At 40.7% G+C, this 24031-nt stretch overlaps 1 protein-coding gene and 1 long non-coding RNA gene across 2 annotated transcripts; one reads left to right on the top strand and one right to left on the bottom strand.

The window, feature by feature from the left end:
• Nucleotides 1–5563: 5563 nt before the first annotated feature.
• On the bottom strand, nt 5564–16941 carry LOC311048046. Its single transcript, XR_014601057.1, has 2 exons — nt 16619–16941; nt 5564–6001 (listed from the first exon to the last, which is right to left on the bottom strand). It is a non-coding gene; the product is annotated as an uncharacterized lncRNA (long non-coding RNA).
• A 198-nt stretch (nt 16942–17139) lies between these two features.
• foxf1 (forkhead box F1) lies at nt 17140–21643 on the top strand. Its single transcript, XM_084056769.1, has 2 exons — nt 17140–18853; nt 20130–21643. Exons 1-2 carry the CDS (start codon nt 17875–17877, stop codon nt 20291–20293), a joined length of 1143 nt encoding a protein of 380 aa, XP_083912895.1. The 5' UTR covers nt 17140–17874; the 3' UTR covers nt 20294–21643.
• Nucleotides 21644–24031: the final 2388 nt, after the last annotated feature.

Below are 24031 nucleotides of genomic sequence, written 5' to 3'. Positions count from 1 at the left end.
ATCATACTTATATTACTCTGTTTTTCTCGTACAGCTTTAGGTTTCCTATATATTTTCCTGTATATTCATCTTTTTTTAATGTTTTTTTTTATTTTTACTTTCATTTGTGGTTTTTACCATTTTGCAAGAATTCTTTACAGAACCGTGAATTATTACATACATTACATGTATAAAATGTGCTACTTAAATATAAATCAGCTGTCTGGTTAATTGTACTGTACTACTCCAGTAAAGTAAAATGCAAGTGCACTGAAGCCTAATTTATAATTTTCCCAACAAACACGTTGCTCACCGAAAGTAATTTTCAACTAAAAACTGCGGCCAACGTGGTCATGCTACAAAGTATAAATTTGGTTTGAGCCTCGAGGATATGGTTGCTTGATTCCTGGTCAGCTGAGCCACAACATGCCCCTGGGCAGTGTCCATGCCGGGTGTCAGACCAAGGCGGTGAGGTCGGTGTAGTGGTCACGGAGGGAGGACAGGATTGACCCAGGAGTGGGGTTAGCTGGGCCTCAGGCTGTGATTTGCTGAAGTGCATCAGACAGGAGTTAACCAGACTCTCACTAAATCACCTGACTGGCACCAGTGACAAAACTGGGACTAGTAGTGCTGTCTATCTATCATTCTTTGTCCCTACTTATATGGTCTATATGTTGTGCATGCATGTATCTGGAGGGCGTCATTGCAAAAATGCTATGTCGTTAATTGTTTTGCCTTGTTGAATACGTCAGTTAATACTGAAAAACAAAACAAAACAAATTACATTTGTGTAAGTATTGTGTAAGCCAGGTTTTACTGACTCATAGATTGAATAGTAGTAAAAGTAATAGCTTCTTCATGCTATCAATAATTTTGTAAGAGTAGGTGTCAGTTGGAAGCATATCTCCTTTAGGAATGAAACTCCTCATGTGCACACATGGACAGATGTGTGCACACACATTCTATCTCCTGTCCTCCCTCACTGAGCCTGATTATCCTCCCACTCTCTCTGAACATGCACTAATGCTGCTGTAATTAAGGCCTATTTCAACACATCCCTGTTCTTCACTGTCTCTTTCTCGCTCACTCACACACACGCACGCACACACACGCAAACGCACACACACACACACACACACACACACACACACACACACACACACACGCAGTACGTACTTGCAGAACTAATAAACATGCATCCCTTGTTTTCAACTGACCATGGGCCAAATGTTTAACCAATTCTACCACTTCAAGAGAGATGGGGGAGTCAGCCCCTCTTTTTTATTTTCCTCATTGTGTGCCAGCCTTCTCCACAATGTTGACTGTGAGACTATTAGAGCAGCTATCTTGCTAATTTGGAATGTCACATGATGTACTGTATGGGTTTTTTTGCTAGCATGTGGGAGAGTAGAAGGTCATTTTTAACATGTAGGCGTACCCTTGTGTTTCCAGCCAGGATGAAACAATCCTGTATTGTCTTACCATTACTATGCTTACTCTAGTCAGACATCAGAGACAGCAGCTGATGAAAAGATTAATTGAGGGAGGTTAATAAGCCATTTGATACTTGGGAGTTTGATGTAATGACTTGTTTTAGCATTAAAACAGTATCAATATCATCTGCGGCAGGCCAGCGGACCTTGGGTGTCCAGGAACAAATCTTCTCTCCCCTAATCTCTTTCATTCGACTTGCGAGACAACTCCTGCAGCATGGAAAAGCTTCTTGCAGAATATTTCTCACAACAAAGGCTCTCGCACAGAAATTCCAACATGAAAGACTGGCAGTAGAAGTTCATCAGAGTCTCCAATGCGACTGTGTTGAAAACAGGAGCAGGCCTCTTTGGTCCCTTCATGTCAGTATGTATCCCATTATGGCTGCTCTGTGTGGACAGAAAAACTCTGCCTGCTTCGCCACGGCTTTATTTATTTTACTGTCTTTCATCTGCAAACCACTGCCAATCTGCATCACAGGGAAATCTGCTCCAACCCATAGGTGTCATTTAGAACTGATTCCCATGGATTTAGCAGACATCAAAGTGGAAACATCTGTCCCGACTGTCTGTCCATCAGTCTGTCCTTCATAACACCTGTAATAAGGACGGAGAGAAACAGCTCAACATGTGAGCAGACTCATTAGGTGTAATGAGAGTTTAACATCGATGTAACCTTCCATTACAACCTGCGTTGTGAGACGTCGAGGGCCAAACGTTTCATTTCAGTGAGTTTCACCCATTTATCCACATCCATATATATACCTCATTGAAATAAATAAAACATGAGGCAGACAGAAATCCCATGTAGTTTTACATAAGTGTGTCTAACTATTTATTCAATATTAGCAACAGCAGTGATAAACTAAGCAAAAAAAGGGAACTCCTCTCGTATCTGATTTTGAGATAACATTCTGAACGGGCTCCTGTGTTTATGGCGGTCTAATTATTTTCCCCCATGCTAAAACATTCTCTAATGAAGCTTATCCACTTAACCAAGAAGGGTAAACATTTCAGGTCGCTCCCACTGCCTTCACCCATATTGCATTTTCTCCCCTCTCTGTGGTTTAAAACCAGTAAAATATCCAAATGCTGCCATAAAAAATAAATGCAGTATAAACACATCGGAGTCATCGGATCCTACTTTTTCTAAATGGGAAATTCAGAAGCAGCAGTCTTTTTTTGTCCTTTTTCTTTTTTTAAGATACAGTTTTGGGCATTTTTATGCTTCATTACAGATAGGCAAAACCAAAGACAGAGAGAGAGGAGAGACATGCGAGACAACATAGGGGTCGCATTCAAGGAGCATAGGTCTGCATTAATTGGCTGAGCCACCACGGTAGCAGTCTTTTTATTTTTACAATTTCTACCATGTTTTGGTAGAAGTAGAAGTTGCTCTCATGACCTCTTTCGAATTACTGAAAACCAAGGTGAATCCACTTCTACCTAACTAGAGTGCCAACCACAGATAAATGGTGCATTCAGCATTTATTACCATCATATATCAAACACATTGGCCATTATTGATAAAAACCAAACATCGCTCAGAAGTCATGATCTGCTTCTTTGGATAAGTGGACTATATAGACAGTGATCCATAGGCTTGCAGTGGGCGGAGAATAGTAATAGTATTAAAGTAAACAGCGGGACCACCGAAAGCTTCATTATTGTTCAAGTTATTCCTGGCTGTGTTTATATCACAGTCTAAACACCTCCACAGAAAGTGAAGGAATTCATCATCACATTAAGTGGCTCTTTCCTCAAATAAGGCATAAATCAAAATGTTCTGCCTCTGATGCCAAATTACACTTTAACCAATACTAGGCTGGTTGGATGCCAAATCATATGCTTTCACCAACCATGTAGTAGAATGCATTCGTAGCATATTCCCTTAACCCACACAAGACAAACCATACTTTTGTTCATTTGCATTGAATCATTTAAAGTCCCCTATAAGAATGTATTCTATAATGTTCTATGGTGTTTTCTTGAAAATAATATTTACTTTACAAAAGGAAGATTTAAAAACTGCCAACCTGTTGCTTTAAATTAGTTCTATGCTTTTATAAGAAACTGGAGCCATTGTCCATTTTGAGTACTTTGTAATACATTGTCATCTAAATGGTAAGAGCAATCCCTTGTTTTATAAGCAATTAATGTATTCCATTTAGTTCAGAGAGAGAGAGAGAGAGAGAGAGAGAGAGAGAGAGAGAGAGAGAGAGAGAGAGAGAGAGAGAGAAATAGAGATGTCTGATCCAACATGAAACATCTGCCACCTGATTGATTCCTGAATCAAATTGCCCATAGCAACAGTGCGAGCAAGAGCTTTTAAAAGAGCCATTTCACCCTAATACATGGCCCATTACCAAATGGCCATTCATCACATTAACCCTGCCTCTAGAAACCTGCCAGTGTCTCCGGTGCCGTGCCACAGTGCTCTCTGTCTCAAGTCAGGACACACTCAGGAGCATGTTCACTTTGCCACGACTGTTTACCTCAGGAATACACACACGCGACCTGCCTCAGCCTCTATTAGTGATGGAAAGAAAGTGAAAGGGAGTCTTCTTTTTTACAGAGAACATGGTGACCCTCTGTCCAACATGTTACATTCTACGATATGGATAGTCACTTTACATGGTGTAGAAGAATGCAAAGTAGGCTTTTGTGTTTTCAGATGCAGTAGGGATGACATTGTACTGTACACAAATCTGTGCATCGTACTGTAATTCTCCTTTGCCTTACCATTTGACATTATGTGTGATCTTTCTAATGAAAACACACCGATCATGAAAGCTTACTAAGATCTGCACTAGAGGGGATACAAATAAAACAATCAGTACACTCTCATAAAGCACAGACATCTATATTTTACAGAATTTAAAAAAGTAAACACTTTCCCCAAGCCTTTAATTAGCAAGAGCCCTGAGTGATTTAGCTGGAATTAAGGAGCTTCAGACCCAGCTGTGGTAAGCTTGATTACTTAATAATACGGTGATAAACACAACTATCAATCAAAAGGCCTGACAGGACTTACAATTCAGGACAGACCGGCCAAAATAAGGGCTGTTGACTCTCTCATTGTGGGTATGTGTGTGTGTGTGTGTGTGTGTGTGTGTGTGTGTGTGTGTGTGTGTGTGTGTGTGTGTGTGTGTGTGTGTGTGTGTGTGTGTGTGTGTGTGTGTGTGTGTGTGTGTGTGTGTGTGTGTGTGTGTGTGTGTGTGTGTGTGTGTGTGGTTGTGGCTGCGTGTGTGTGGGTGTGTAAGATGATACTTGCTCCGGTCAGTGATGAAGTTTCTTGCACCAAGAAAAAAAATACACTGTTGTGTAATATAAAAGCACAGTGTGCACAGCTGTAGTTCTTTGGCAGACAAGGATTTCAATCGCTGACCTTGGCTATAGTAATAAAATCACCTCACAGGCTCCCTAAAGCCCTCATGAGATCAATGCACCACCCACAAATTACACAATAATAAGTATTCCAAAAAGTCTGTCTCACAAATCAATTAAGTTGTTCTAATTACATTAGAAATACAATATAAAATTACCAGCATACTATTGTAAGCTTTTTGTTAAGCTATGAAAGACATACCAATAAAGTACTAAGTATGTATTATTTTGCTCTGTGAAAAATGAAAAAAAAAGTGCATCTTAATTTTTGTAAGATTTGTTGGTAGAATTGACTGTCAGCCTGCATGGGGCGAGGGATACATTTTTCTCTCATCCCTGTAAATGTGAACTTGTATTTTACTCTGGATGTGATTAACCACTTAAGCCCTATTTCTAAAGTTGCAAAAATAGCTGATCCACAAGCTCACAGTGCATTACATTGTAAATCTTTGCTATTTTTGAAAAATAAATGAAAAAAGAAAATAATTGCCTATAATGGCATGCCCAAAATAAGTTGAAAGTGGTTACGTTTACATTCCTTTATATGTTTTCCCTTTCATAATAGATAATGTATGCTGTATGTCAGAAGATGAGATGCTCACAGATGAAGGGTTGTTTCAGAGTTGTTGATGCAAACACATTCGGTCCCTCTCTCAGTGACTGTCACTTTTTATTCTTCTTTTTTTTTTCTTTTTTTGACTCATTACGCAAAAATCAAAGTTGCCTTTTCCTGGACGGTTGCTTACAGCTTTTTCTGTAGCTAGAAAATCCTTGTAGCACTGTAGATGACATTAAATGAAGTCAGTCTCTGAAAGGTAAATCACAGCAGCACTGGGGGACTGCAGCTATTCTCTCTCACCTCGCCACTTTTAGCAGACCGTGGCTGATTTCCTTCCTTGCGTGACTCCGGAGTGTAAACACAGCGCCAGAGTGACTCATCACTATTCCTCACTTCCATGATCTGATATAAACACGGAGAGGGGTCAGGGGTCATGTAAGGAGGGGGCATGGGGTGCTTTGGCGGTGAGGGAGGGCAGCCAGGTATACTGTAGGATAGTATAGTTTGTCTCCCGTTAAACATCCTCGATTCTCTAAAGAATTCACAGCTTCTTGTGGGCAAAGCCTCATGCCGGCCCACTCAAAACCTAGAGGAAGGAGAAACAGAAACAGAAAGTTAGAAACAGGGAAAGAGACATTTTAGGTGATGGATTGCACTCCTCGCCACACTTTTTTCCACATACTGGAAAGAATGTGGTTGTGATGAGCGTGTATCTCTTTTTTACCCAAGGGAGCCTCCCAGCAGGATTAGAGAAGGGTGAGCGATCTGGAGGTGGAGCACAGCGACTCTGGTTCAACTGTGTGGCATAAATTAGCTTTATCCTGTTTCATGTAGTGGTGAATTGATTTATGAGTCATGAAAACCCTGTTTACGTGTGGCTGCCAAGTTGCCTTTCGAGCCGATTGGCATTTTCTTGAGAAAGGCCTGATCAGCAGTTTGCCCTGTTAAGCCGCGGCGTTACAGGAGGAGCTGTGGAGGTGGAAGGGAGCTACTTCCCTTCAGGCCTCAATGTGAAGAAGGGCCAAACACAATCCGACATCAATCTCTTCCCTGTCACCTTGCACTCTGCTGCCTTTCCAGCACCATTGTTATAGAGCAGACCAACGGAAAGAGGCCGGGAACAGGTGGAAATAAAAAATCCCTTTGACAACTATAGGCTAAGATTCCTCCCGAGATCCTCACAAGGTTTATACAAGCCACGGGGAACGAGGCCTGGCTGTCGGTACAAGTTTGGAAATGCATGCACTGCATTGAGTCTACTAGATGCATGGGTTATGTACAGTATGCGAACATACACATGCATACCAATACACAACTATGGACAGAGACATGCAGGTATAAGCACACATTAAGATCCTCAATGTTCATTTAAAAAAATGGGCCCAAATAGACCCATAAGGATATTAAGAAAGAATGTTCACTTTTAAATATTTGCTGGATTTTTCTACTGGCATGGCAGTACAATGAAGGTGTAACAAAATTGCCTGTAAGGCTTCAGAGCATTTCACTGCAGGGGAACAAGTCAAAGGTGCATATTTATTCTCCCTCCATTCATGTACTAGGCGCATACTTGCTGCATTGTCTATATATCCCCTCACTCGTCTTCCTGTTCACCTCATTTCTGTCTTCCACAAGGGGACTGTCTCTCACCCATCGCTCTCTCTCTTCCTCTCTCTTGCTGTATTTCTTCTATTCTCTTTACCAGTTGGGATCACAGGAGAGGGTCTGGCAAGATCCTTGTCACATGATGCCCATAGTGTGTGATGCTTCGCTGGGACCCCCCTCCACTCAGGAAATGCTCTCGGCCTTTTTCCCACCCTAGCCTTCCGCTGTGGAGAGCCGGGCATTACAACTGAATCCAGTTACCATCCCAGAGCATTCCTGGCTGATTCCAACCACTGCCTGGCTATGAGTTCCCACAGACAATGAGGATATGCCCTCATTTCAAACTGACTCGAGCACAAGGTATCATGTTGTGAACTACCAAGGCTGTTTATGGCAGAACAGAGGAGTTTAAGCTCCACAATAGGCAATTACTATGCCCACTCATCCCCCAGCCCAAGCCAACCTCCCTTAAGTTCAATTTGTGGTCTGTCTGTAGGTGGGTTCGGTTCGGTGCAGATTAAAAATAGCCAGCCCATTCCAGACAAAAACTGCAAAGGACATGGAACACACATTGCCCAAATGATATCTCCCATTGTTGTGCACTGTTTGGGAATTCTTAATTGCTTTTTCCGAGGCAGCTTGCCACAGGAAAATCCCCCTTCAGAGAATAGAAAAAGAGAGTCGGTGGGCTGCGTGTAAACATCATAGATATTACGTAAACATGCTTGTAAACACGAACGTATAAACCCATGTCGCCCCATGTGCACCCATCAAACTGCCATCAGACGGTATCAAAGGAGCTAACCTGCAGCAGAGCTGGTTGCGGCCTGCGTGTGCCCTCCCTCTCTCTTTTGTGTTCTCAACTGTGGTTTCTGCTTCAACTCTTATTATTGATGTCTCCCCCTGCATCACAGACCAACCACTATGGACCAGCACTGGGTGGTGTGTGGGGCTGAAGGGTTGGGTTGTAGGGAGGCTCCCACTCTCTGTGTGGGGTATGCTCTCTAGAGAGGGCACAATGGAGCACAGAGGACACACCGAAAAAACCTTCCGTGTTCATTTAACTCTGAGAATGTACAAATGTAACCAAAAAGACCAGTAAGGGTCTGTTTGGTTACATTTTTTCATTCTCAGAGTTACAAATGGACAAACTATAAAAACAATTATCTCTTTTTTTTTTAAATCTCAGTTTTAGTTGAACTCTCTGAGTTATATGGATAAATCAACACTGAGGATTTTACTGTTCAGAGCACAGCAGTGAAGCAGAGCACTCAGGAAATGCGTGAGAGGGAGAATCACGATAAAGTGGTTTGTCAGGCGTACTTGTGGGGGCGAGATGGGAGCAATACTCAATCTTTTCAATGCATACCTCGTAATTATCATTAGCACTGTCTGACAGATGCAGGCCCCATGGAGGTGGTGGTCAGAGGAGCTGTTGCCACCAGAAAATTATGCTGCTGTTCACACAACCCAAAATACATCTGAAATAGAGAGATATATGTTTATAGTCATATATAGTGTATATCATAATATAAAATATCAATATTGTCTGCATTATAAGTTCTTGGTATAAGGGTTATTTGAGGATATTGCATATCTTAATTATTAAAAGATAAAAAGCATGTTTGGTGTGGGAAACATAACCCGATTGATTAACTTTTTTAATTCGCTTTTTTGTATTCCTGCTGCAGTGTTTGAAGCTAAATAAAATAATTTAAAACAATCAAATCTATTACAGGTATGTGTATATATATATATATATATATATATATATATATATATATATATATATATATATATATATATATATATATATATATATATATATATATATACAAATATATATAAAATGATATGGTGCAAGTATACTGGGGTGGGATAAATGGGTAACATTATGTGTAGGCTAATCATTATGTTTCATTTACAATTTGGGCCATATCTTTTTCACCCCAACTACAAGTGTCAATAAAATATTAAATGAAAAGAGTATGTATGCTGAACAGTGAGCTTTTGAAATAAACGTTGAATAACAGAAACATCAATAAGAAGCCCAAACTAAATCCAGATTCATGCAGAATGTTCTTATGCTTCCCATTTCTAATTTGTCTCAGTGTCTAATAAAAACAACAACAGAAATCTATGTTTAAATTACGTTATGTTTCAATAACTTATCTTCCTTCATTGTCCACTTATGCTGTTTTATAATTTAATCCTGACAAAGGCCTGTCATTCAGTGTGTGCAATAAATGCCAATTACAGGTATTTAAAAGGATGGAACATTTTCCCTGCAAGCACTGACCACATTTGGACAGTTTGGAGTTTGTAAAACTTCTGGACCTGCCAAATTCTCACCACACATGTCCTTCAGTCACGTCAAATCATGTTGCGGTACTGTAAGTCGAGCTTGTGTGATCACCAAATAAACCAAGAGGAATTTTACATATGCCTTTATTCACATTTTCATTGCCTGAAAGGCGTATTTCCTTTTCAAAATAGGGCTGTCAAAACCGAGTCCAGCTTCTTTTGAAACATGACGCATTCCATTGCATTTTAGCCTATGATGAACTGAATCCCAATCCCGAAATAATAAGAAATAAGAGAGTTAAGCATATTTGGTTTGACACTACTGTGCAGTGCATATAGGCCTGCTTATGAAGGCCTGGGAGCAGCTGATCATCTGACCATGCTCTTTCTGCAAAATGACAAAAAGGCGAAAATAAGTAGGTCTGTCCTCTATGCTATATGTTCACACAGCTGTTGCTACAGGCTGCATGAAAATATTTTAAATTTGGTAGAGGTTAACAATTATTTCAATAATAGCCCTATAATGCAAATTATGATTTAACAATCATGAATGCTTAGCCTAACTCTTTATGTAAGCTTTGTAAAGTAATAATAATAATAAAGTAAGCTCACCAGCGCAGAGTGGAATAGGCTCGTTAAATGTGTTCTGCCGATAAGCAACAAAAACAAAAAGAGAACTTTAGTCTTAAATGGTTCTAACCTTTTGTTCGATTAAATTTCATTCATTTCCACGTCCATCAAAAGTAGCCTATAGTTCATCATCGCCAGAATAGTGAATCTGATCATCAGCTGAAAACCAGAGAATATTCAATTTACTTTGATGAGTGGCATGCTACTGTAAAGATGAGTAAGAATGGACCATTGATTGCCGTAACCAGTAGGCTACACAATAAAATCCACAGTGTTTAATGTATCAGTTTATAACTCCAAGGGTGTAGGCCTAATGTAATAAAATCAACGTAACCTGGATCCGTGGTTACAGAATTAAATGTTTACTAGTATGTAGGGCAGGCTAAGTGTTTGTGCCAGACGTAGGCCTGAGTTACCTATACGGATAGAGGGATGTGCATCTACCAGACCACTGAGACCAGTGAATTGCACCTGAAGGCAAAACCACAAACACCAGACCGTGGGGTAAAAATGCACTGTTTTTACATTGCATTCCACTTAATCACCGAATCAATAACGTGGGGTAGCCTACCTACCATCATGTCAAACATGGAAATTGCTTTGGGGAAAAACACCTAGCTTAATTGACAAAACATGTAATCGAAGAGATCAAAATGTAGGCCTTCACACGCAGCAGGCACATGGGCGACGGGGCACTGTGCCAAAAAAAAGCCCTTTCATTTGTGCTTTCTTTAGCCTATGGTGGTACACTACACATGATTCGCATAAGACAGTGGTTCTCAACCTTTACAGGCCGCAACCCCCCAAAATAATCATATTTGAACTGGGGACCCCCCACCCTGACAAGCACTTGGAATTAGGAGTTGAGGCATTACGTTTTGTTTGACTCGGTTCCACAGATAAATATTGTGAAAATACCAGACAAGCTCACTCAAATTCAATAGCAGACCTACAAGCTCACAACGCCTTGCAACGATTGTGAGCTTGTAGATCGGCTATTTTCAAAATGTTTACCTCTTTCTTTCTTATATTATTTGACGAATTGGCCAATGTTTGACCAGTTTTTATAGTAGTTTGTTGATTACTTTTGATGCAGTAATGGTCTTTTTTCTTTTCTTTCTCCCTTCTCCCCCTCTTTTTTAAATGTATTAAAAAGGTCATTACATTGTCACACTGTCATCTAGGGATCCCCCCAAAATCTTGTGAGGAATGAGGATCCTCCTGGGGGTCTTGAACCACAGGTTGAGAACCACTGGCCTAGGAGGTCCAAAGAATGGCCAAATCTCGCCAAGAAAATTAAAAAGTCGTACAGCGCAACTCTGGGTGCTGCTGTTGATTACTTGTAGGGTGGTGCCCATCGACTACACTTCAAATCCACGTAGAGACGCAATGAGCGCAATCAGAGGTCTGCTAGCAATCCCGTCCTTTCTCAGTCCACATAAACACCACTTAAACAAAAATATACACGGCCACCTACAGCGCCAGAGAAAGTGATGAGGGGGTACCCACGTCAACATTATACTGTTTTCAATTAAAACGACAACACTGGATGACCTAGGCGACACATGGGACAAGCAGCAAGTGTCAACCCAATTGGGATGCCTGTGCCTCTGTAATTTATTTGCTGTATTTCCATTTGCTGCATTGGCCGGGTTTCCCAAAGAGCTCGTGCGTAGAGCATCGTCGCAGGTCCGACGACGGGTCTAACGTGTGACGTCACATGCTTCGCAGTACCATAGCAGGCACGTAGATTTCAGGTCATGCGTGGCCGTACGCAGCTTGCGCAAGCGTCTCCTACACAGCTGGGACTCGGCCAAACCTACGCTCTACCCTCATTAGTAGCAGGTGGTTGTGCCCCTGCGTGCCATCTAAACTGGCTGCGATTGTGGTAAAAGTACATTCGTGAGACAGAATGCGCGCAGCATACTCCCCGCCCACAGTAGGAGGGGAGTACTGTCCTACGAAGCATTTTGTAACGAGCGCCCTGGGCCGCGTGTAACACCCATCGTTCAATGAAATCTATGAAAAGACCGACACACACACACACACACACACATTACGGCCGGGCCGGGCCGGTGCGTAAAAGGGCGAGCGGCTGCAGTGCTTCGTCCTCTATGCATGAACCCGAAGTTTACAAATCGTACTCTCACGGATAATCCGATCATCTAATAAAAATATTAAGCACATGCCAAGTTAACTAAAGGTATATAAATGATGCTGAGCTAAATATGTTTCCTTAATTTCGAAGTTTTATAGTTAAACGTTATGATGAAAGTGCAGTTCCTCTCACAAAGTGACAGCTGTTGCGCTCGGCGAGCGCAACAGCTCGCCATGTTTATGAATGGTTAAAACATCTTTTGAAAATAGCAGATCTACAAGCTTGTGACACATTGTGAGCTTGTAGATCTGCTATTTTCAAAAGATGTTTTAACCATTCATAAACATGGCGAGCTGTTGCGCTCGCCGAGCGCAACAGCTGTCACTTTGTGAGAGGAACTGCACTTTCATCATAACGTTTAACTATAAAACTTCGAAATTAAGGAAACATATTTAGCTCAGCATCATTTATATACCTTTAGTTAACTTGGCATGTGCTTAATATTTGTATTAGATGATCGGATTATCCGTGAGAGTACGATTTGTAAACTTCGGGTTCATGCATAGAGGACGAAGCACTGCAGCCGCTCGCCCTACCCAAAATAACAGATCTGCAAGCTATCAACACGGCATGTCGCAGTGTGTTTGTTGTATATATGTCTGTTTTTTGGGGGAGGCGTCGCCCGTTACGCGTTAAGCTGTCAATCATGCAGGGGGACGCCCCCTCTATCCTCTGAATTTTTTTGAACGGCGAACAATGGCCGCAGTGTTTATTTAAGATCATTGAAATGTCACCTTAAAAAAATGCATTTTAATACATTACAGAATGTACCTATAAAAATGTAAGTGTCCAATTCATATAAAGGTAAGTTAGATAAAGGTGCGACTTTATCTTAGTATTTTTGCAAAATCCTGTATATATAGATATATGTATGCAAAGGGTGTTTAAACTATAGTAGGATAGCACTACGTAGTTGACGTAGGCTTTACGTAGGCTACGTCCAGGATCTCTTCACGTGCATGCTGTCTCAAGAAATGTAGTTTTAGCACAGACGAAACGGAACCTACGAAGATGGTGTCTACTGAAGCCAATTTAGATGAGACGTTGGGCACGCACAGCTGCTACTAACGAAGATAGTGCGCAGCGGGGTTGCTACTGCGCAGATGCGTGGAGGCACCTACGCAGCTTCTAGGCTACGCAGGAGCTCAAATTCGTTTGGGAAACGCGGCCATTGTCTCCATTGCTCTAAGTGTTTCCAAAACTGCCAATCCCTCAAAGAAATCATGTTTGCAACCTATATTGTCATAATTAAATATTGAATTAGGTGCGACATTAATATGCCTATTGAAAATCAGTCAAGATATTACCCACATATGTGTTTCTTTCAGTATTTCTGTAGGTCTACGCATGCAGCCTATACGCAAGAATCGTGTTAGTTACTACCAAACACTATACATTTATTATAGATATTCATCAATGGTTAATTCTTATTTCTGGTTAATTCTTAATTTCTTGCTGTCAAAGAAATGTAACATTTTATTCTTTGAGAGAAATGTAATATTTAAAATATATTTTTCTCTCAGTGCATAGCCTACATGAACATGTATCAATTTAGTATTGACAGTTGAGAATAAACAGTCAATAATCAACTTAAGAGATTTAAGAAATGAAATGTGTAGCCTATTTCAAAAAGAAAGAAAAAGCTGGTGCCACCAAAGCAGACCAGACCAAAACTTTAGACAGCCTTCTTCAAATTCATGGCCTCCATGGATTTCAAGTTCAAGTCGAATGAACTTGTGGACTCAGTTCTCCACATGATCGATCGAACTCATCTGTCACATGGTCCTACAAACAAATGCACCCAGCCTTCTGGTGACCCTCTCTGGCTCCACTCCAACACTAAGGTGAACATAAAGATGATCTATGTGTCAAACCCGTCGTTTTAATGTCTAAACAAAATTAAATATCTCTACTGTCTACATATTCCCTATAGTGACCATGCCTATACATTCGCCTGAAAATACATTCCCTCAAACAAACATAAACAAACACTGAAGCCAAGGGCGAGTCAAATCAAATTACATCACTGACCCCTACAGCTGATGGGCAATTAGTTGGGCCCAACTACCTAAATGAAATGGATAAACAATATCATTATTTAAGTGATATCGATAATCAATGAAAATATAGGCCTATCGTGATCAGACTGTAGAGATAGCCTACTGTACGGCCGTGCAAAAGCTAAAAGCTTTGTGATCTCGTAAAAAAAAAGAAGGATGAGACAAAGCAGCCATGCGTAAATCAAAAATGTCACACTCACTTGGAATATTCAAATTAAATTAATATCCCACCATACTGGTGATGTTATATTAACACATTCTAATGCTACTATTTGTAAGGGTCGGATCATAGGTTTCTCGGCACAGAATAATTCTAAGACAATCCGGAAAGCTTGCGTCAAGGCTATGTATACTGTGGTATTCCTCCACCTAAGTGGCCAAGCATTCCTAAAGACGCTGTGCTGTCAAATATTTCATTATGAGACGTCATGGAAAAGTGCATGAACAGGCCTTCGTTCGGCTGCCATGATGGAGCAACTCTGAAGCTCTGACCTTCAATAATGACAGACAATCTTTTGAATGTGGCACTGCGAACGGAAATCTACACTTTTGTAATCCCAAGATTACTAGGTTGGATGACTGCTTTATGCGATAAATAAATAAAAAACAACTAGAATGTATAACTGAAAACATCCATTTAAAACCCACCATTAAAAGGCAAAACAATTCCCTTGTTTCTTCAAATTAAACAGGTCTATAGGTCACTTCAGAGGTCTCACCACTAGAACAATTCCTAAATATAATTTAGGTGCCACGTGACTCATTTATATTTAGCCTATACGTTGGAACAACATGAATCAAAGGAAGTCCGTCAATAGAGCCTATGATTTGAGTTGAAGAAGACGCACGCCTGTCACCACCTTCAGTATAGGGATGATGTGCAATGACGCGTCTCCCCTTGAGCTCAGCCACTGGCGGCGTAAATGGTGGCCATTGGCATTCGTTTTGCAGGGGGGTAGCGCAGTGGTTCTTAACCTTTTCAGTGACCCCCAAAATAATCATATTTGAACTGGGGACTGGAGTTTAGGCATTACATTTTTTAAATTGTGAAAATAGCAGCAATAGAAGCTCACAAAGCCTCAACAAATGCTATTTTTGTTTTGTCTCACTATTATTTGACAATTTGGCCAATGTTTCACCAGTTTTTATAGTATAGTTTGTTGATTACTTTTGATGCTATAATGGTCTTTTTTGTTTCTTTTCTTTAATATTATGTTGTTTGTATTAAAAAAGGTCTTGAAAGTCATGTGGGGACTCCCCGCCCCCTGGTGGTCCCGACCCACAGGTTGAGAACCACTGGGTATAGCAGTACAACAACAAAAAAATTAAATCAAGTAAAGGTGCGTTAGAGTATATAGTTTGATGTGGAGATTGGGAAGTGCACGTCGAACAAAAAAAGTACACTCTTAATGGAATGAAGTCATCAAGTGTAATTAACTGCAGTGGGGAGCGCCTGTACCCCCATAACGCACGCTGGGTGGTCTGCTCCGCTGATAAATGTATGGGCCTCAGTCCAAGCGGGTGCCTGTCCTGTGTAGGAACCAGCTAAAACAATACAACAACTACTCATTTGAATTTCCTCACTTGGATTTAAATATGCACTGGAACTAGCAAATATTGTCCCTGCACCGCTCCTGTCACTTCTTGACAAAAACAAATTCCTTAGCAGAAATGTCATATGGGCTATACGAGGTAACATAATGAGGTGTTAAACACTTACAAATAACAAATAACACTTATCAGAATAATATTGTTTGTTCGTAAGCCTATATCAATTTTACATTTCAAAATAATGTCCTTATATTTAATAGGCCAATATAAGCATATAATAACCAATAACCCACACAATTCTTTGCAGTAATCTGCGTTTTCAACAAGCGCAAGGAAAGCCTGGGATTTTATACAGCTCTTCGTTTAATCCAAAATCATGATTACTAATTTTGAATATTCATACGATCTCAACAATTAGCTTTAAGCGTGCAAAGATCAGATTTAGACAAACTGACTGAGCTGCAAGCATTCAAGGGCTGCAGTACAGAGCCTCCGGGGAACAATAAGCAACCTATATAGGCCTACTGACTGACTGTCAGCAGTCTTATAGTTTACAATGAGCAGGTCTTATGCACTTGGCTTTGCAGGGTGGCATTCAATGCTGCAAAACACGGTAAAATGATGTTGGACTACATTAAACACAAATTCATTTTCTTCTCGTTGCTTTTCAACATTAAAAATAATAATTTGCTGCTATGTTTTATATCACCACCAATTTAGTAATTATATATAGCCTATACGGTTGAACTTGGACTTATTTGTTGCAAAGAGAAGATTTTATTTCATTCAGTGGACGGGGCGCATATCTTAATTCCTACAGCAAACAGGCTGTGGATATTTGCATCTCCTACTGGTAATATTCTGGCTGAAAAACTGTATAGGCCTATATATTTACCTTCATTTTGTGGCCATTCCGATAAAGTATCGTCAAGGAGTCCATCTGAAGTCTCCGTCCGAGTTTCTCATAGTTCAGCAGAGACTCCAGCTCCAGTGTCTGGTGTCTCCAGTATGTATTACGAGCGCATCATGCAAATATTTTTTTTTATTCGTGTAAAAGAAAGAAAGAAAAAAATCAAACATTGTGGGCAAGACGCCGTCAGTGCGAGAATATCGCATCACATTGAGTATTAGCTGATCTGTGAGCCTTTTGCTTGATTTTTTATTTAAAGAAGGCCAGGGAAAATGTTTACATTTTGCAGTATAAACATCCTGCCCATGTTCCTGTCTATCTTTTAAAGAAATCAGGAGGGTGGTTTTGAATACGAGGGGCATGTTCTTTTGTAAAAAATCATTTAATATGCAGAAAATATTTTTTTTACATTTAAATCAGAAATTTGAGTGAGAGTATAAAACAGACTATTTGGTACACTGTGTTACATCTATTATGATCTAAAATGAAGTACTGCTTTGTGTAGCTATATATGGTCTAGGCATATTATACAAAATAATGTAGTTTACAAAAACACATTCTATAAAAAATAATATTAGACAATCAAATAATACATACACCTACAGGCACTGCAACCAAGAGACTGTAATAAGAATGTATATTAACAAAAGTCTTAGATCAAGCCCCACTTACATAACGAGTTATATTAATGAGCTACTTTATGAATATACTATTAATGCGTAGTCTGTTGGTTGTTTGCGTATAAAATCCTCACTATTTCAAGTAAGAGAAAGAAAAAACATTTCCTTGAAACCCGAAGGCAGACAGATGTGCAACACACTCCAGCCCACCACTGGAGTAGGAGGAGACCTGGGCGGGTCCTAACATCAGGATGGCCAAGACATCAAGCTTCCAATACGCTGATGGCAACAGATAAGTAAAAAGTCAGCTCCTCGGACGCACGAGAACATTCATACCGACTGAAGTCGAAAGCGGCTCCCGTTCTGTTCCATTGTACACTGTTGGACGTTGATTATAAGGTGGCCATTCAGGCAGGCTTCAGACTGGCGAAGAACAGCTTCGAAAGAAGATCACGCACGGCTAAAGACGATCTCGCCACGGGCTCATGCGTAAAGTTCGTCTATAACAATTATAGCTAATATTTTTGAATTTTATGTTTATGCGAACTGTTATTCGAAATTGCATTGTTTATAAAGGAGACGCAGACTTTTTTTTTAAGTTTGCCATTACGCTAATAACTAATGACGGCAGAGGTCCAGCAGCCCTCTGTCCAGCAGACTGCTGCCCAGAGCAGCCCCATGTCTGCCCAGGAGAAGCCTCACGGACAGACCGCGGTGATGGAGACCGCCTCGTCCACCACGAAGACTAAAAAGACTAACGCAGGGATCCGCCGCCCGGAGAAACCCCCGTACTCCTACATAGCGCTGATAGTCATGGCTATCCAGAGCTCTCCGACCAAACGCCTGACGCTCAGTGAAATCTACCAGTTCCTTCAGAGCCGCTTCCCGTTTTTCAGAGGCTCGTATCAGGGATGGAAGAATTCCGTGCGTCACAACTTGTCCCTGAACGAGTGCTTCATCAAGCTGCCCAAGGGCCTCGGGCGGCCAGGGAAGGGCCATTACTGGACTATAGATCCGGCCAGTGAGTTCATGTTCGAGGAAGGGTCCTTCAGAAGGAGGCCCAGGGGCTTTAGGCGCAAGTGCCAGGCACTGAAACCCATGTACAGCATGATGAACGGGCTGGGGTTCAACCACCTCCCCGAGTCATATAACTTCCAGGGCAGCGGCGGGGGCCTGTCCTGCGCGCCCAACGGCCTGTCTCTGGACAGTGGGATTGGGATGATGAATGGACACTTGGCAGGTAACATGGACGGGATGGGACTGTCCGGCCACTCCATGTCACACTTGTCAGCCAACGGTGGACATTCCTACATGGGAAGTTGTACGGGATCCACTGGGACCGATTATGGCCATCATGACAATTCCGGTTCTCCGCTGCTCACTAGTGGGGGAGTGATGGAGCCTCACCCCGTATACTCGAGCTCGGCTTCGGCCTGGGCTCCGGCGCCCTCGGCCTCGCTGAATAACGGCGCGCCTTACATCAAGCAGCAGCCTCTGTCTCCTTGTAACCCAGGAGCAAATGCATTGCAGCCCAGCTTGCCCACGCACTCGCTAGACCAGTCATACCTGCATCAGAATGGGCACAGTACAGATTTACAAGGTAAGGTTTTTATTTTTACGTTATGTCCATTCACTCATAATGAGTACGAATACATTGCAGCATTATGCAACTGAATTTTACTATATAAGGGGGGAGTATATTGTCTACAGATTAACAAAAAATAATAATAATACGAATATTTCCCCTATAGCCAGTCAAATGATGGGTCAAAACTATTTGAGCCCTCTAAAATTACTAAAAGCCTATACTGATCTCAAATCTTATTTTGTTAGATATTTTAGCAATTTAATTTACAGTCAGGCGGCACAAATCTGTTCTCTAAATCAGATGGTTGTATTTGGGCCAAATGGAAATTATGCATCGGCGAGCCTAATATAGTATTTTTCTCTTTAGTTTAAATTAAACTAAAGAGAACTGTTTAACTGTAGCTTAATCCGACTTCAAAACAGTGTTTAAAACCTCACATCGTTTTTAGAATGGCCTAGAAGTGGTATGTATGCCTATGCCTAACTGAATGCAAGGGAATGTGCGTTTGTAAGGTCATAAGTTAAAGCGGTGCCAGGCAGTGCGATGAAATCAGCCAGTTGTTCCTCCGGGACTGGCGTGCGAGCAGGGCACTGTCAATTAGAGCTGTCCCATGCAGACTCCATCTCAAGTTCATTTGGACCATTTTATCATGGTCATCAAAGGAGGCTATTAGGCCGTAGCTTGGAATCAGCCAGCGTAGGCCTTTATTCAAAGCGACCTCACGCTTTGTAAAATCATATTAATCTCAACAAAAACTCTATACAGCTTACTTAAAATAATTATGATTAATTGCATCAGTGTTCATTAAGTCCAAAATAGGCCTAATACAAGTGTGAAAATAAAAGTTGTTTCCCGCAATTATTAATTTAACAAGAAATGTGTTATTTTATTATTATATTATTGCAATATAGCATTGCTATTAATATATTCTGTTATAGGTCTATGTCTAACGTCATTCTTGTCATTATCGATTGAGGCCATGCATAAAATAGGCTAATAGCCTATGAAGAAAATAAGAAGTCACGTCAGTCATGGATCAACAAAAGCATTATATAATGAGAAGCTTTACAAAAAAATATTGAATCAGTTTAATAACCCTATATGTTGTGATAGATTTCAAGCGAAGTTCTCAAAAGAATTGTTCAATGCCAGCATTGATAAAGTGTAAACAGTTTTAGACCTATTAAGGTCATGTATTAGGCCTACGTTTTACTTATAGGCTGTATACATTTTAAATGGCTTGTCATGCCATGTGTGAATAAGTGCTCTCTCTCTGTGTCATCTCCAGGTATTCCACGGTACCACTCCCAGTCTCCCAGCATGTGTGACCGAAAGGAGTTCGTGTTCTCTTTCAACGCCATGACGTCCTCGGCCATGCATTCTCCTAGCAGTGGGTCCTACTACCACCACCAACAGGTCTCCTATCAGGACATCAAGCCCTGCGTTATGTGATGATGATGGCACGGATCAATCAACACAGAGCACAGTATCACTGACTTGAGCCACGATGACAACCTGACAAGCCCGAAACTTGAAGGGAAAAAACACAAACAACAACAGCAACCCCATGAAGAGAAAGGCATGCCCTACTCGCCCTGGGACGCGCGCACTGTGTGTGTGTTGACCACAACTCAAGGAAAAATAGACTACTTTACTGTTTTATCCCAACAGCAAGTCGATGGACTACATCAGTGGTTCTCAACCTGTGGGTCGGGACCCCCAGGGGGGTCCCCACATGATTCTTTTTTTGTAGTGGGGAGGTCCACAGATGGGAACAATGAAGTGACAATTTAAGGATATATGACCTTTTTAATACATAACAAAAAGAAAGAATAGAAAAGGGCCAAATTGTCAAATGATATAAGAAAGAGGCAAACACTGTGAAAATAGCCTACCTACAAGCTCGCAAAGCCTTGTACATCTGCTATTTTCACAATATTTATCTGTAGAACCGAGTCAAACAAAATCTAATGCCTAAACTCCTACAATTCCAAGTGCTTGTCAGGGTGGGGGGGGGTCACCAGTTCAAATATCGGGTTTTTTTGGGGGTTGCGGCCTGAAAAGGTTGAGAACCACTGGACTACATGATTACTACATGGTATTTAAAAAAAGGGACGGAAACAGGCTCATCACATAACAAGCACATTAACAACAACAAAAAAGCAAAACAAACTGCATGCCATCAACATGGGCCGGCGAGGTACTGGGCATATAAAACCCAGCTGCCGTTTGGTACTAGCTCTGCGGGCGGATGACTACCACTTAACACCTTTGTAAATGTTTATTGATTTTGTTAAATATGTAAATGCACATTTTCATTGCTCCGTCAGAAGTTTTTTTCTTTTCCTTTTTCTCTACCAAATTAGATTCAAGTTCCTTTTGGACTACCATATCAGCCTTGACTTTTTAAATATTGGACATTATTATATATATATTGTATAAAAAAAAAGATGAAGGCACTTTTTGAATAGCCTATAAGCGCAACTTTTTTTTATTTATTCTGTAGGCCTATATATTTTAATTTCAGGCGAATTGGCCAAGGACGTATGCTTTATTGGCAATATTTGTCAGATCGCTTTCTTATTTGTTTTAAAATGAAATTTGAAGATATAATGTCAGCACTGTTATGTCGTCTGTGTGTTAGGTGTATCTAGATGTCATTACTTTCAGCACTGTAACATGTATGATTTTTAGGAGCATTAGCGAAGGATAGGTTAGGCTAGTCTAGGCTATATTACACCACACCATTTGTATGAAATTAAAGAGATATCTGACATGCAGTTTAAACTAATACTTTCAAAACACCTGAAATGTATTTTTATTTTGTAACAGGCCAGTATAACGGTTTATTTGTGGGCTAATCCATAAAGCAATCCAGCCTCCCAGGTTCACTGATCCTGCTCTTATGGTCTATATACAAAATGCCAATAGGCCTAATAGATATACATAATTCTTGTATAACAATTGTTTTTAGGTTTTTGGGTTTAGAGGTTAAGCGTCCTGTGAACACGAAAACAAATCTGGTTTTCTACAAAAAGCCTATTAATTAGCCTACCAGCCAGTATAGGCCTCGTACGAATCCAATGCATTCAGATTCCGATAACGTTTTCTCTGAGAAAGCTTTTTGGCCAGATCTCGCTCTTGCTCAAATGTATAGCTTTGCCCCATGGTCAAATAAAAGTAGGCCTACATTGGTTTCTATAGTAGCTTGAATACATCTTTACAAAGTCTAGTCTACCACCACGAGTCCCGACTACCGACTCCCGACACAGAGCCACTGTGAGGCTTGAGGTTCTGATTCTACAAAATGTTTACTGAATCCCAACAGTTTTCTGAAAAACGTATGTCACTATATCAGTGGTTCTCAAACCAATTCATGTCAAGGACCACCCAAAATTATATGTATTTGGCCGCCGACCCCCCGACCCCACCCCCCCACCATCTCAAAATATTTTCAATCAAACATTTGAGTTAAAACATGTCTGCTTAAAAAAAGAAGATTTGCACAAAATATGTTACGATTTTTCAAAAATAGCAGATCTACAAGCTCAAAGTGTGGCACTTGGTGCCGCGCTATGAGCTTGTACATCTGCTATTTTTGAATAGCCCAAAGTATAAAATGATGGTTTACAGACGCGTTCCCGGTTTAAATAGGTTTAAAGACGTGTAGGCGTATTCAATGGCGCTGGGCTTTAGCCTTAAGACACGTCAAGATTGGCTATGTCTTCATTGAAGAAGTGATAAAGAGAATATAGCCTAACCCTAAAACGTGAATTATACACTACACAAGAAATAAAAAGTTGTTTTTAAATAGAGACGCTGATGGCTGGAGGAAAAACATTCCCCTGCATACACATTCCACATTTGCCATGAAAACATTTCTTATGAGGCATCAAGACATTAATAATCAATTATGCAGATGTTACTGTATAATGGTAAGTGATGGAAGTGTGACTTTAAAGACAAATCACTTGCTTATGGAATGCTCCTAATTTAAATCATAATTATTTTTTTGATCAGCTGAAAAAATGACCCTTGTACTCTAGTTCTGCATCACCCTTGTCATACATTTAATACACTACTAGAAGAACACTTCATATTTTACTGTGTGATTCAAAATAAAATACATGTTTCTCAGGGATGCATTTGGGCATACATAAAAGTTTTAAAAAAACAAGCAAGCAAACAAAACAATAGGTGTGCCCAATTCAAAAATAGCAGGTGTATAGCCCAACAATAAAAAAAAAAAACTGCAATAAATTAATTATTCAAAATTCGCCACTCACTACACAGTCTGATAGGCCTACTATGTCCTGCTCTGATGGACATCGGTTGTAAATAAGACAAAATACCTCCTAGGTAATTTCAGATACAACCTCATCAGGTATTGTATTGTTTTGCGCAGTCAAGGTTGGTGAGACATGTGGTGTCTCACATCTATGTGAGGCTATAGTGTAACATGCTGTATGCTGTATTATGTGCATTGCTCCATTTTCTTGCAACATGACCACTATCTGAACCCTGATGAGATTTCCTTGTATGAACATGCCATGGTGTATAGGGCGGTAGGCTCAACAGCAGAGGGACCATGCATTAGCGAGCTGATGACATTAAGTGGGGAGCAGTACTTTGGCAAGGCTGAGGGGGTGAGATTCCTGCTGGGGCTCCACAGCTGTTCTCTGGCCTGGCCTGGATGACAGCTCCATAAAAAGTGTGGGGCCTGCTCTCTGCAATGTGCTCATCTATGAGCCCAGACTCGAGGCAAACCCTAGTGATCAATTACCAGGTAGTTCACGTCAAGCTAGGAAGGAGCATAAACATGAATATATATACTTAAATTACAAAGTCTGGGGTACACTTTCATCAAAGTGAGACCTGCTTATGTGGCATGTGTACATGTACATGTGGGTGACTCTTGCTAAAGTATTCTATCACTTTACCTCATTCTGTGTAGGAGGCAGCTGGTACTATTGCAATGTGCCTCCATTCAGAGTTTGTTGTTTTTAATGTGCAGACAAGCAATGAGATAACTTTATACACACATGCATGTCTCCTTACACCCTCCCCCAAATTCTAAACTAAGGCTGAGTAATTGGACTACGATAAAAGTAGTAAGGAAGAACTGTTGTGGTCGTTCAGTGTGCAATATGTGGCCTGTAACTACGTCAAAATTTGGCTCCATGCTATTTT

Source organism: Gymnoscopelus microlampas (genome assembly GCF_963454915.1).
Source record: "Gymnoscopelus microlampas genome assembly, chromosome: 1".
Classification (NCBI taxonomy): domain Eukaryota; kingdom Metazoa; phylum Chordata; class Actinopteri; order Myctophiformes; family Myctophidae; genus Gymnoscopelus; species Gymnoscopelus microlampas.
Note: the sequence above shows the minus strand (reverse complement) of the source record. Positions and strands in the feature narration are given on the sequence as shown.

What these genes read in the sequence shown, in the direction of transcription:
- foxf1 (XM_084056769.1), top strand. Translation starts at nt 17,875, where the DNA reads ATGACGGCAGAGGTCCAGCAGCCCTCTGTCCAGCAGACTGCTGCCCAG. An exon ending in GCACAGTACAGATTTACAAG is followed by an intron (nt 18,854 to 20,129) that starts GTAAGGTTTTTA and finishes TGTCATCTCCAG; the next exon opens with GTATTCCACGGTACCACTCC.